This window comes from Carcharhinus amblyrhynchos, chromosome 2, assembly GCF_965287045.1.
Source record: "Carcharhinus amblyrhynchos chromosome 2, sCarAmb.v2.hapA, whole genome shotgun sequence".
NCBI lineage: Eukaryota > Metazoa > Chordata > Chondrichthyes > Carcharhiniformes > Carcharhinidae > Carcharhinus > Carcharhinus amblyrhynchos.
Genome location: NC_137325.1, coordinates 22,761,010 through 22,776,378, shown reverse-complemented (window position 1 = coordinate 22,776,378; position 15,369 = coordinate 22,761,010). Strand labels below are relative to the sequence as shown.

Genomic DNA, 15,369 nt, shown 5'->3' with positions numbered 1-15,369 from the left:
GCAAACTCCCACAAGCAGTACTGTAATAGCCATAATCTGTTAATTAATGAAGTTGATTAAGGAATAAATATTGACCAGTCCACCAGTGAAATAGTGCTGTGTAATCGTTTATGTCTGCCCAAGAGGACAGTTGGGGCCTCAACTGCAAGGCAGTACCTCCAACAATGCAGCACTCCCTTAGTATTGCATTGCAGAACTCTTAATATTGCACTGCAGTGTGAACCTAACTCCTGCACCCAAGTCTCTCGAATGGGATTTGCCTCTGAATCAGAAAGTTGTGAATTCTTTGTTCCAACTCAGTACCTGTTAAATAGATTAGTGGAGGTTCCAGCACTGATCCCGGTGATGCTCCACTCATCAATGCCTCCCAAATTGAAAATGCAGCATTTATGCTTACTTAATGCATCCTATCCATTAACCAACCCTCTACCCATGCTAATACATTACTCCCAACTTTAAAAACCCTCATCTGTCTGTTACCTTTTGTATGGTATGCCATCAACTGAGCCCCAGCTGATATGAAAACAGAAAATGCTGGATAAACATCTGTTGAGAGATTTCAGATTTGCAGTGTTTTGCTTTTGTTCGAGTTCCAGCTAGTGCTGCATTGTCCTGAGACTGCAGGAGAATTGTAGAGTGTTGGCAGCACTAAGGCATGGCCAAGATTGGTAATTTAGACATTGGGGACACCAACTGTGAATGTATTTTTCCAGAATCTCAATACTGGAACTCCTGCCTGTACCTAGCACTCACGTTCCAGACTTTCGTTGTTCCTATGATCTTCAGTGTGCCAAACCTCTAGCTCGCTTTCAATCACTGACATTTACTCTGTACAACGTTGGTGGCATCTTGCACTGAGAAATTTGGCCATTCAATTTAAATGATACTCAACTCCCTGTGTGAGTGGCACAGCATGTGAGAGCATCCAACACCATTTCAGTTTGGTGCTTATTAAAGTCACATCCATGATCCACTCACACAATATCACCTGGATCCTATAAATTGTTCCTCGTGGATTGGCTATGGCTCAGTGGTGGCAAAACATGACCGATTTCACTCCTAACCTAGAGACTTGAGTAGAAAATTAGTGTGGTACTGAGGGAGTGCTACGCTGTTGGAAGTACCTGCTTTCCAATGAGACATTAAACTGAGGCCCCATGTCCCCTTGGATGGCAATATTTCACAAAAGACCAGAAAAATTCTGCTGAGTATCACAGCAAAAATTTGACCCTCAGCCAGTATGACAAAAACAAATGGTCATGTCACCTTGCAAGGAAGTGGGAACGTTTCTTCGTGTGCTCTGCCTTCTCGCTACAGGTACTTGATCTGCATCTTGTAAACAGTCACTTTTGTACTCTTCCCTCCAGCTTGTGTGCATCCTTTTCACCTTTAATTCATGTGTCCTCTTTCTTTCCTCTCCATTGTGCAAAACAGGCCTCTCCCCTTGCTACCTTTTTATACCAAACCCCGTACTCCCCTTGGCTGAGAATCCCTCAGAGATCCTTTCCTGCTCTTAATTCTCTGCCCTTCCCATCTATTTCTCTGATACCTCTCCTTGCCTTTGTCCTTTTTCAAAGAGCTGGCAACATAATAACATCAGATTGTAAGACCAATGGGCTAAATTTAATGGTAGACTGGTTTCATAGGATCCTTACAGAGCAGAATCCCTATATTCGGCCCATCAATTCTGCATTGACTCTCTAACAGAGCACTTTATCTAGATCCTACTTCTGTAACCTGATGCATTTATCCCACTAATCCCCCCCCAAACCTACATATCTGGGGACAATAAGGGGCAATTTAGCATGGCCAATCCACTTAAACTACCCAGCTTTAGACTGTGGGATGAAATGGGACTACCTGGAGGAAACTTATGTGGGCACAGAGAGAAGGTGCAAACTCCACAAAGTCACCCAAGGCTGGAATTGAACCCTGGTCCCTGGCGCTGTGAGGCAGCTGTGCTGACCATTGTGTGTGCTTTCATGAGGTAACAGTTGAATTCAAGAAGGTGTTCCATTCTGTGTCTTGAGGAGAAATGGTATATTACAAGAGATATTGGATGCTGAGATAAATTTGGAATCTATGCTTTTGGGAGAAGTCCATATTACTCAAAGGCACATTTTGTTACTAAGTTGCACCTTGTACTCACAGCCAAATTAAAAACAAGGAGTCAAGTTATTTCGTTTTGTAAACTATTTCATTATGATTTAAGATGCAATTTGACTGGAATGATGAGATATCCAGTCATTTGTGAAATGTCATTCTACATTAACTTTCTCTTTTTTTACCGCCTCACCCGATGCCCTTTTCATCTTTTACACTTGGGCTTACCTCCTTCCCCTAATTCTTTGCCCATCCACCTCCTCTTTTTCTTTCCTTGCTCTTATTCCCGCTGTGTCTCTCCAGTTAAAGCAGGCGGTATGCGGATCGTGAAGAAACACCAAGGCCCTGTGACCCAGGCTTCTGCTGGTGAGAAAGATAAAGAAAGTGAAGACTGGGAAAGCAACAGGTGAGGTTGACTTATCTCCGAGTGGAGCAATCGATAGTTCTCCTTAAATATGTTAACAAAAAGCAGAGCAGGTGCTGATATGGTGACTTTGATCTCTCTGGTTGCAGATATGTTTTACCTTGTGAGATTAGTATGTACAAAGTGATGACGCTGCAATTGAGAATAGTTGGCACCCTGAATGGAAGGGCATTTTTACGCTGTTGCCCTTGCTCTGGCTCATTTTGCCTGCATGTGTCAAACTAGCAAGTGCAGTTCTCATTTATAAAGTGGTAACAGCGGTATAATTCATTTCAAGGAAATTCTAAACCTCAAAGGGACTGAATTGACTGGGAGGTAAAGTCAGCAGGTGGATCAGTCTGCCCCCACACTAGAGCACCGTGACAAAGACCCCAGCCCCTCGCCCAACCCATTACAGCCAGCAACCTTGAAGACAAAATAAGAGAAAAACCCCCAGGACCAATGAGGGAACGATTGTGGACAATTTCTCTCCCCTTTTTTAGACTAATAGAAACCAGTCCAGCAGGTCATGTGATCATTCCTGTAACGTCAGTTACTTTTTGTATGATGCGACCTCTGTCCCATTTAAAAGCCAGGCCAACTTCATCTTGAAGGAATACAGAGAATCCGTATCTGGCACACCAACCGTAATGAATGTAATATTCTTTATCCCTTTTTTCCTTCTCCTCTAACTTGCTTTGATATGCCTTCAGTTGGTTGGCTAACAAATTACTTCTCATTTTAAATTTACTGAGCCAGGAAAACCACAGATATACCAGAATCATCAAATGATGCAGCTGTTCAGCCCATTGAAAGAGCTATCATTTAGTCTTACTTTGGGCTCCATAGTCCTGCCCTGCAGAAGTTTCCCCTCCAGTATTCATCTAGTTACCTTCTGAATGTTATTGACCTGCTTCCACCAGCCCCTTAGACAGTACATTCCAGATAATCATTGATTGTAAGAGGCATTTTGCTCACAAAATCTCTCATTCAAACGTAAATATTGTTTTGAATTATTGCATATTGCAAGGACAGCTCATGATGGACAGCAAATGTTGGCCTAGCCAGCAGTGTCCACATCCCATGATCGAATAAAAAAAAAGTGGAAGCATCAACAAGGGCATAAATATTTGGCTTTAGAGTATAAATTAAGGTACTTTGCTGGGATTGGAACTGGAGGGGTTAAATAAAGTGAATAGGCTTAGATGAGGGACTGGATAGGCAAACTGGTTTAGGAAGAAGTTGGATTGAAAAGCTGGCTTTTGAGAAAGCAAGAAAGAGCCAGGCTTAAGATTGCAACACCGGTGGAAGGTGGAAAAATCAACTCAGGGTGAGTCCCTTGAAGTTTCCCTACAGTGCTGAAGGAGGCCATATGGCCCATCGAGCCTGTACCAACTACTTACCCAGGCCCCATCCCCGTAATCCCACTCATTTATCCTGCTAATTCCCCTGACACTAAGGGGCAATTTAGCATGGCCAACTAACCTAACCTGCACATCTTTGGACTGTGGGAAGAAACCGGAGCGCTCTCCCCCAACCTCAGTGTTGGTATGATCCAATTCTCCAATAACAAAACCACAGCAAACTCGAGAGCTAAAAGAGTTTATTTAAAAGTTTAAAGTTTGAACATTTACAAAGACATGGAGAATGTGCAAACTCCACACAGTCAGTGACCGAGGCGTGAATTGAACCCAGGCCCCGGTGCTGTGAGGCAGCAGTGCTACCATTTCATCTTTCCTTCAACCATCCCACCTCCTAATAATATTATAAGTAGTAGTTAAGTGTTCAAACTGAAAACAACATTTCAGGCAGTATTTCATGACCCTTCCCTCTTTAGCAAACACCTCCCCCGCAATGGCAAGTTCCCCAGTGGCCAGATGGGACAGCCATGCAAAACGCTTGGACTGGAAAATCCCACAGGTGGCCAATGGCGAGCTGCCCCTGCCACTGGAACAAACACCATGAGATGGGATGAGAAGTTGGAAAATTCCACCCTGCCATTTTTCTTAAAACACCTTTACAGTTGATCTTCTCTGCTGCCCACAAGAGCAGGAGTCCTGGGGATTAACCTTTAATTTCTAGAAACCCTTTGATGGTTGTAAATTCTGGAGTAGGATGAGGTGGCTGAAGGATCTACTGCTTAACGGGAAGTGGGAATGAAGGGATGGGAGAGGTGGAACACTGACCTAAAGGTGTGGTGAGGTGCACCTACTGGAACAGGTGCCAAGATAGTGTCAGCAGAAAGTATTTAAAGCTCTAAGGAACTCTTATTGAAAAAGATTAACAAAAAACACTGGCATCAAGGAGCATGTGGAAAAAAGGGTAGAAAGAAAAGTAGTTATATCTTAGCGAAAACCTGAAGTAGAAATAAAATGTAGATTGAAGATCTTTTGAAATTGGACTGGGGATTCCATCAATACAGAGCTGAACTCTGGAATACTGCTGCTCAGAGTAAGTGCTTGGAGATATTAGACCCAAGACCTTCCATATCAATTAAATCCTAGTCAGATTTATTTATTGTTATTTGTACTTTTTTTTAAAAAGAGAATTATTCCAGTCACAGATTCTGTATTCCACGTTCTGATACAGAAAGAAGATATTTGGCACTATTAGGGATATCCTTTGATTATCACTTCTGCTTTGCTGTGTTACATCTTTCAGCACTTGCTTGAGAAACAGAAAATGTCTCCTTCAGTGGAATCCATTGTTCACACCATTTCCCGTGCTGAGGGCTTTAATTTTCACACCACACAACACTTCAAAATTTCTGCAAAATGTTGTCAACAGTAGATAAAAGATCTTTTTGGTATTTTTTTAAAAAATGTGATATAAAAAAAGTGCAGTGAAAAGTGAATGCAAAATAACTGTTGGAACAATAGAATGAGATTAATTTGCCATAAGAGGATGTCAAAATCAATTCTGATGATTATAGATTTGGAAGTGGGTGAAAAATTAGAGCTGTATTGCATCTAGCTATACAGACTTGAAGTAAGGCTGTTGAAAACTTGGAAATTTATGTTACTATTGATGCATAGATAAGTGGCTATATGATTAAAAATGAGTAAATGTGGCTTAGTATCATGTGGTGATATTCAGAGTTACAATTAAAATAGTTTTAGTTGTGTTCTATGATTTGACAGTTACAGATCTAAGGCTATGCGGCTCCAAGTGAGGCCCATTAAGTTTTGTAATACTGATGCCAAAAGAATGTTTTTTACTGAAGGCATCTAAAGCAACCATGTGTGTTATAATTTGGCAAAAGGATTATAGAATGTAATTTCTCGGAGAGAGCTAACTAGCTACTTGAAATTAGAAGCACAAGATTGAAGAAACATGATGATGAGCAATTGAATGAAGCTTGACTGAGCAAAATAACTGGGAAAGACAAATTTATGCACACAGAACAGCAGCCACATGTTTTCTTGTCACTGAAGCTGCAGTGACTTAGTTGGGGAGAGTAGGAGGGAGGTTCCAGAAGGCAAGGCCTAAACTGGCTAGATGTACATTGAATGTTAGGCCCAGGTGAGAAGGGATGAACTGGCTCCCCACTGTTCAACCTCCTCAGTAAGTCACAACAAAGGTTAAGTTTCTTTTTTATGATTTGGAAAAGGCATATCCTCATAATGTATTATTAAAACTAAGTAATAAGGTGCCAATCAAACAAGGCTTTCAACCAAATAAGGCAAATTTATTAACCAGTAAACCAAGAGGGGAAAAAGTTGTGATGTTAAGCATTCTGTTGTCATGTAGTCATTAGGGTGCATGTGTGTCGATATACACTCACACACACTCACTCATTCATGCACACACACTCACTCATCCATGCACACACACACTCACTCATTCATGCGCGCGCGCACACACACAAATTCAATTTTAAAAAATCAAAATGGTATACATTTAAGAGTCCTTTAATTGTCCTTGAGGCATAGATTTTAGAAGTTACATCCAATTTTGTGCCAGCTACTTTCTTGGATGTGATCAGTTGAAGAAGATGTTGCAATCATTACAAGATCTCAGGTCATTGGGGAGGTTTTTGGAAGAGTTGGCTTCTCAAACTGGGCAACCTGCTTATTCTAAAATGGAGATGGAGAGAGCAGCAGCCTTTGCTTCTTTCCTATGCTGAAGACTTTCTGGACACTGCCTGTGTCATTTCCAATCTTCCTCTAATAGTTGGGCAGCCTTATCTTGAAATACTTCACCCATTGTGTATTTCCAAGAGGGTTTGGGTGGTTCAGTTTGTTGCAACCCATTGATTCACTATCCAGGACAGTGAAATCCTACTGTTCATGAGGCATTTGTTCCTGCAATACCTCACAATGGCAAAATCGCGAACAATGAACATGCTTTCCATTGGGAATCGATTCGATAGGTTCCAACAATCTGAGGGCAACGTTGATTTGTGCAGTTACTTTACAACAAATAGTGGTACAGCCTTTTTACAGCAGGTGGGAGAAGCCTCTGAGCAATGGAACACATCTATTGAAAATTTTAAAAAAACAGGTAAAAATTAGGTGTCTACAAACAGGACTAATGGAAGGAATCTGCTTCCAGAGACTTTGAAATCATCTCCTGCTAAAATGTGTCCCATCATGGCTGGTGTCTCCTCAGGTAAAGTGTGCATAATTGATCGCAATGATTGATGAGGGACCAAGAGAACAAGAAAAGATTAAAATACTGCGCTCAGTTCACTGCAGCAGCCAAAATGTACAGGCAAATGGTGTGCTTAGTTTGGAAATTTTGCCAGTATCAGTTAATACGGAGGGATCAGTCATGTGAAACAGTTGCCCTGTTGCGTGCTCATTGGAAGGAGTGCTTGATGTTCAGGGCTATTTTGCAAAGTGTGGGGCTTAAAATTATGATAAAACCATCTGAGCAAAATTTGAAATGGTTTAAAAAATCTGAACTAAATCGGAATCAGGGACAATTGTGTTAAGATTTTATTGATATTGTTAAGATTACTAGTGTAGATAGGGCATTGTTTAGTTAAATACTCTGATCGTGAGAAAAATTGCACCACCAGGGACTGGCCACCCCCTCTTGTCATTTTTTTTTGTTTAAATTATTGAACTTTGGTTTGTCAAAAGAGTATAAATAGGGGACTGTCTGCAACCAGCAGGGGCTGGAGGACATAATCATCCCCATTTTCATTTAATTTAAAAGTTTCTTTTTGAGGTTTAGTTTTTTTGTTGCAAGGGCTGTCATCTGTTTTATTCACATTAATTTACTAATCATTGTTTATTATTACTAATCATTGTTTATTATTAAGACAGCATGTAAATAGGGGATTATATTTCTGCTGTGACTCAGTTGGTAACACTTCTGCTTCTGAATCAGGAAATTATGGGTTTGAAACCAAAATAGAAAATGCTGGATAATCTCAGCAGGTCTGGCAGCATCTGAAAGGAGAGAAAAGAGCTGACGTTTCAAGTCCAGATGACCTTTGTCAAAGTTGTGGGTTTGAGTTTCATTCCAGGACTTGCTTGCAAAGGTTAATGCTGACACATGGTGCAGTATTGAAAAAGTGCAGCACTGTCGAAGATGCCTTTTTATTTCACAAAAGCATGTTGGGGGAAATGGTGACATGGTGGTCTTGTCACTGGACTAGTAATCCAAAGACCTGGGGTGATGTTCTGGGTATGGGTTTGGCAGATGGTGAAATTTCAATCCGATAAAAAATCTGGAACTAAAAGTCTACTGATAATCTGAAAGCACTAATAATTATTATAAAAACTCATCCGAGTCACTAATGTCCTTTAGGGAAGGACATCTGTCGTCATTACCTGGGTTAAATTCTAGCGTTGGGTGTCTCCCCATGTCTGTGTGGGTTTCCTCTGGATGCTCCTGTTTCCTCTCACAGTCCAAAGATGTGTAGGTTAGTTGGATTGGACATACTAAATTGTCCCTTAGTGTCCTCTGAAACAGCATTGCAAGCCACTTAGTTAAGTAAGTAAAGTTTATTTATTGGTCACAGGTAGGCTTGCGACTAATAGATGAAGTTACTGTGAAAATCAAGGGCAATTAAGGATGGGCTACAAATGCTGGGCCAACCAGTTACATCCCATAAATGACTTATTTTTAAAGTGAACTTGTAAGCCAGCTCCTGGGCATGGCTAAGGTGGCCACTAACAGGTCCAGGCAGTTAGTGGTCAAGCTGGCTGCCCAGCCTGACTGTCGGCGTCTCTTCTGTGGCCATATTTGCGGCCAGGTGTCCATTGGCACACATGAGGCCTTCTCCAACTGGTGGGCTGGCGTGCATTACTAGCCCCAAAAATGACATTTTAATTTATTTAGGTAAGTTTCCTTTGGAGTTTTTATTTCTGTCTCAGTGGCTCTTTAAGGCGCTTTTGCTTCATTTAATTTGTTAATTCACTGTGTGGTTTCATGTTGCATACAAAAGAGTATAAATAGGGGACAGCTGGGACAGTGCTCATTCTCATACCAATGCTCCAACATCCAAAGTCAATAAACTCTCTGGGGAAAGAAAAGCTCTGTGTCTTGGTTTTGACTTCACCACCCTGCTTGAATGCTGCTAACAAACTGCACTGTGATGTTACTCTGCATTGGATGGCCATGTGACCGAAGTAGTGATTTGTGCACAAACTATTTTTGGATCAAGCAAAGCTCTAGCTTTCAATCGTGTGGTTATGGTAGGAATGAGCAGATTGCAACTGTAATGAAGACAGGACAATCCAATGTGAAACAACAAGTTGCGTCACAGGCTAGAGAAAAAAGGAATCCCTTGCTTCCCTTTGTACGCTTTCATGAGCAAGATCAGTCTTGCATGCCCTTTTGAGATTGTATGATTGACCTGGGTGGAGGTGGTTTATTATGATATATTGCTGTTAGTATCCCAACACTTTTTCTAGAAACATTTTTATTTCCGGGTATGTCTATTTGACTTTGCTTCACTGATGGTCAGCTTTCGTTCTAGCAAGGAAGAAGCAAAAGGACTCACTGGTTGTCCAACTAGGTGATGAGTGGGACTATTAGCCGCAAGAGAATGATGTGCAAAGAAACATTAAATACTATGTAATTCAGTGTTGTTACAGGGGAGAAAAGGGAAATCCTGTTCAAGTGGCCTATGCTAGTGTTTATGCTCCACACAAACCTTCACCCAACTTCATCAAGCCTTTCACCATAACAACTTATTCCTTGCTCCCTCGTGTACTCTGTTAGCTTTCCATTCAGTACATCTTTGCCATTTTCCTCAACTGCTCAGTACAATAGCAAGTTCCATGTTCTAAACACATCTGGGTAAAGCATTTCTCTTAATTCTTTTGTGTTTATTAGCAGCCATCTTGTATTCATGGCCCCTTCTTTGGACTCCTTGCACATGCAAACTTTCTGTCTACATCTATCCTATCAACTCCCTTCAAAATTTTAAAGCTCTATTAAGTCAACCATTCTACTTATTCCCTTAAGAATAGGATCCCATCCTCTTCAAACTCCTAGTGATCAAGAAGCTGAGGAAGATGTTCTGGCATTGCCTTTTTTCTATAAGACAAGAGCAAGAGCTTCAGCTGATTAAAGACGATGAGAATTTGATGTTAGCCAAAGCTTTAGTGTAAATTTATGATCTCTATCTTCACTACTGGGAGCTAAAAGATAAAAATAACAGAAACCAAGTTGTGACTTTTTTCCAAAAAAGGGACAGGACATTGTATTACTTTAATAAGGATCTAGGTACTAAATAGTGTCCACAAGGGTTTCAACAGAGGTTGAATAGAATTGTCTGCTTTAGTCTTTAAAACAAAAATGCATTGATATCTGAGAACTAATTAATTAATTGCCAAAGATCCTTCAAGAAGCATACTGAGATCAAGTTTAAAACTGAATGTATTATACCCAGTCAATGTAGATTGCTATGCAGATTTTGTTCTTTAAAACAAGGTATAGGTGACTGAAAAGTAGATATAGTGCATGGTGGTAATGTCACTGGACTAATAATCTTGAGATCCAGACTAATGCTGTGGGGATACAGTGTCAAATCTCACTCGGACAGGTGGCAGAATGAAATTTCAATTAACTAATAAATTAAACCACTAAAAATCTGGAATTGCAAAGCTACTATCAGTATTGATGACTGTGAAAACTATTATTGTTTGTTGTATAAACCATCTGGTAAACAAATGTCCTTTAATGCTATCCTTACCCGGTCTGGCTTGCATGTGTCTCCAGACCCACAGCAATGTGATTGACCGTTATTAATTACCACTCAGTTGCGCCAAAGCTCTACAGAAAAATCAAACTGGAATAAAACTGCATCAATCCTTTCACCAGCCTGTTGATCCTGCAAAATGTCCTCCGTGCTAACGTCTTGGGACTGGTGCCAAAATTTGGAGAGCTGGTACACAGACTAATCAAGCAGGAGCCTGACACCATCAGACTCACTGAATCATGCCTTACAGTCAATGTCTCAGATACCATCATCGCTATGCCTGGGTACATTCTGTCACACTTACTAGAAGTGATGGCACAGTGTTAAGCAGTCAGGAGGGAGTTGGCCCTGGCCTGCCCAATCTACCTGTTGCAGATCTGTCTGTCTTTGACATTGTTGGTATGAGTGACCACTGCTCAGTCCTTGTGGAGATGAAGTCCAGTTATCACATTGAGGATACCCTCTATTGTATTGTGTGACATTACCACCATTTTTAATGGGATAGATCCATTACAGATCTAGCAACTCAAAAATCTGGGCATTCATGAGGCACTGTGGTACTGAAGACTTGTGCTCCAGAACAAGACTTGCTCCTAGCCAAGCTGTTCCAGTACAGTTACAACGCTAGCACCCACCCACCAAAGTGGAAAAATGCCCAGTTATGTTCTATCTGCAAAAGAAAATTGCAATTACTTTCTTGGAAAAACTCATTGTAACAATTAATGTCATAATTGATTACCCTGTTCAATTGGAAACCGTGTTCTGCATGTGGATTTTCATTGGGGAAGAGTTTTATTGTTTCTGCAATATGTTGAAAAGCTTTTGACAGTTTTTTTTGTTCACTGTTAAGGAAGTGCTGTTTCACAGTTTTGCTTGTCTTCAGCTTGTTGCATTTCTGGTTGCATTAAATCCTGGCACTGCTTACCAGGTACCCTGGAACTGCCCACTGGGCACCCTGGCAGTGCCAGGAGCAGTGCCAAGGGGGCTTGAGAAAGGGTGGAGGTGGGGGGGGAGCTCTGCAGAGAGGGGGATTGATTGGAAGTGGCCGGGGGGGGCGGAATTCTGCAGGGATGGCGACTGGGGGGACTCTGCAGGGGTGGTGATTGGCAGAGGGGACACCACCAGATGGAGCGATCGGCAGTCAGTCCTGATGTCCGTGATGTGTGTGGGGGTGGGTGTGATAGAATATTTCTTGGTATACTAGGAAATTGGGGCATCTGCACAATGGCGCCCCAAGAGCTCAGCAGCTTCACCAATGAGGTTATGTTCCACTCACCCTTCCTGATAAGAATCGCATGACGGCTCCTGATTCCAGAGTGCTGAAAAAAATCATGGTCCTTACCTTGCTGGAAAAACAGGCCAGAAACCCTCCTCCTTTTTTCCCCTGCCCATTTGACACCTAGAATATTTTATGAAAGATTCTGCCCAATGTTACCATATGACTCAACTAAGCTCTTGACTAAGTTGATGATTTTGTGTTGATCTTTGAGAACAACAATGTTAAATCCTTTGACTTTGATGATTATGCTTGTTGCTACTCACCATTCAAACCTGCTGACCTAACAACTGAGCAGAGTATTGTTGAAGTTCCCTGAGTGTTGACTTTTTCACCATCTGTTTCCTTGATCAGCTGGGAGAAGGTTTACATGCAGTTCTAGGACCGGTACTGGTAATGCTGCAACAGAGATAACGTTATGCCCCTAAGGGTTGTTAATAGTTAAAGCTATGATAAAATCTACAAAAGAAATCTCTGGAGCTTTTCCAGGCACTACTTTAATGGCCTGTGTCAAAGTTCGGATAGATGCCTCTAACATATCCAAGCAGGGAAAGGGGAGGAGCTGGGGAGAGACGATGATCAGCAAGTTGAATTGCTGAGTGGTCAGAAAGCACACTTAGAGCTGCTGCTGTTGTTGCTTTCATTTCCAAATGATTGGATACCTAGAATTGCCAACTCTGCAGAGATTGGTCATCCTGGTAGATCCATGTTACCATGATCAACAAGAGGTGAGCAAAGTCGAGATTCGAGAACGAATTGTACCATTGTGTAGAAAATTGCATAGTGGGATCCTGTTTGTCGAAACAGCTGCCTATGCTGAGTCAGCTAAGTCTTTGAAACATGGAAACTAGAAGCAGGAGTAGGCCATTCAGCCTTTTGAGCCTGCTCCACCATTCATTTTGATCATGGCTGATCATTGAATTCAATATCCTGATTTTCCCCCCTTCCTCCCATATCCCTTGATCCCTTTAGCCCCTAGAGCTGTATCTAATTTTTTCTTGAAACCAGACAAGGTTTTGGTCTCAACTACATTCTGTGATAGTGAATTCCACACATTCCTCACCTCAGTTCTAAAAGATTTACCCCTTATCCTCAAACTATGACCCCTAGTTCTAGATTACCCCACCATTGGAAACATTCTCTCTGAATCTACCCTTGAAGAAAAGGGACTGGAAATCTATCCAAGAAAGATTGGAGCATGCAACAATTGTGTGGCTGACAGTGGACTGTGTAAAAGATTCAGGAAATGTATCTTTGTATCTGCTAGGTCATGTGTAATTTGTAGTATGTTCAGACCCTGATTTGTCTGTTAATTTACATTGATTTCGATTCATGTTGAAGTGCAACTTTAACAACAAGTGAAATGTTGTTTGGTTATTTCTCAATGTAGGGATCGTGAGGTAATTTTTTTAAGCTTTATGGATCCTGAGGAGGATCATAATAGTAGTGCCTTAAAATATGGCCAACTCGGTGCAGCTGTTTTTGTCTTAGCAACGAGTATATGTTGATGGAATTAATGCATTCCAGGATATCTGAGTTGATGACCTTGAGATGCTGAGGATGCAAGTGCAACAACCAAGATGGAAACTGATCAGATTTTGTCCCTGTCTAGTCATGATATCGTTGAGGAGTTCGCTGAGGATAACATCAAGAAGAGAACAGTGGCTAGGTACTAATGAGATGGATGTGTGGAACAAAGAGAAAGGACAGAAGCAGGAATCTGCACATCATAGGGTCAGTAAAGGTTCTGGGAGCATTGAAGAAAGCAGCTGAGAAGAGATCGAAATGAAAGGGTCATCTGTTCTGGAGAGAGACATGCAATATGATGAGGCAGGTGATGGAGGTGGAACTGCTAGGAAGAAAGGAAAGAGGAAAGCCTGAGATTGGATGCAAAGGTGTGGTGATGAGGAACTTAAGTGCAATGAAATTGGAAGAAGAATGGGTGACTGACAGAGGTCTTGGAGAAGAGTTGATCCACCAGTATTGTGGTGACCTGAAATAAAATGGGCAAAGCCAAAAGAAGGTAAATGGGACTGTACTTGAATTTTGTCATGATTTCTTTCTAAGAATCTTTAACGTAGATGCATTAGTTGACATTACTAGGAATTAGCATCATACTTTTTAATATTATGAATTCTGAATAAATCGTGCAACATGGGACATACAGCGAGGGCAGAGAAAATCAGTGACATCCATCTACTGTTCTCTCTGTAGTTCTTGAGTGCCTCCCTGTGGGCAGGATGGAGTTGCACTGGTAGAAATGAAACACAAGATATCTAAGCCCCACCTTATTGGAATATAGCAGGAAAATTGTGCTTGCATTTTTTACTGTTGTGAAACATTGTCCCAATTGCAATTTGTATCCACCAACCGCCGCTGCCAGACAGACACACACACACACACACACACACACACCCCACCACCACCACCACCTTTTGCACCATTGTTCGCTTTAAAGTCATCGTCACTAGACTCTGTTCCATCCCGTGCTTAAGGGCATCATTAATAGATACTGTCACTATATTGTTGAATGATGAATGGTTGCCATGGGCACTTTTAGATTGTCAAATGCACCTGCTTCATCATCAATCTAAAGGAGGTAATCTCAACGTTCCCCAGAACCATATGGGACAATCCAAGAATCATCAAGTCTCTCTTTCCTTTTGGCCTCCCAAACAGATCCCACGTTCACCAGCACAATGCTGCATCAAACAAAACTTGGGTGGCCAACACTGAGCCTTCAGAATCTTCACCTTGATGTATTTTTTTCTCAAGAGCTTCAATCTTAAAAGTGAAAGTGCTTGCAGACTCTGTTATTCAATTTGAAATATCTCAACAGAACATAATTAATTCCCTGTTTCAGTTCTCTGGTTCTACAGTTAGTAGTGCAGAATAATTACAGACTGATTCTATATCTTCGTTGCTATTTTAGATTTTATTTTCTAGGTTTTCCACGATAGAAAATTTTTCAGTTCCTTGTGTAGTTTGATCAAACTCTGCTTCTCCTGCATTACATGAAAAAGGTCTCACTTTCTAAAATCAATGTTTTACTGAGGGGCAAACTTGATCAGTTAGTGGTCTGGGCAAAGTACCTTGTTTTACCTAAAGCCAGATTAAACAATTGGGTATGAGGTCACTGTGCTGCAGCACAGCTCTCTCAATTATCCAGTCACTAAAATTCATTAGAAAAAGTAGTATTTGCACTGAGCTCCAGAGCTCATGGCTAACCACCAAGGAAGCCAAACTGACTAAATCCATCTTAGCATGCGTATAGAGATAACTTTACTGAATGCAGCTGTTAACCCTCATTAAAATTTTGACTTTTATTTTGTTTGCACAGTGTTACACTTTTTTTTCCGTTGTTCCTACCTATAGAAGGTTCAAGGCTGCTAGATGTGTATAACAAAAATTACAGCAAAGCTAACA

The 15,369-nt window shown here is 41.2% G+C and overlaps 1 protein-coding gene across 1 annotated transcript in view; it reads left to right on the top strand.

Annotated features, from left to right (window-relative positions):
* dap (death-associated protein) overlaps positions 1 to 15,369 on the top strand; it is a 65,461-nt gene that overhangs the window by 12,994 nt on the left and 37,098 nt on the right. Inside the window, exon 2 of the mRNA XM_080203477.1 lies at positions 2,407 to 2,509. Within this exon, the coding sequence (XP_080059603.1) occupies positions 2,407 to 2,509 (103 nt within the window). The remainder of the gene's footprint in view (positions 1 to 2,406; positions 2,510 to 15,369) is intronic.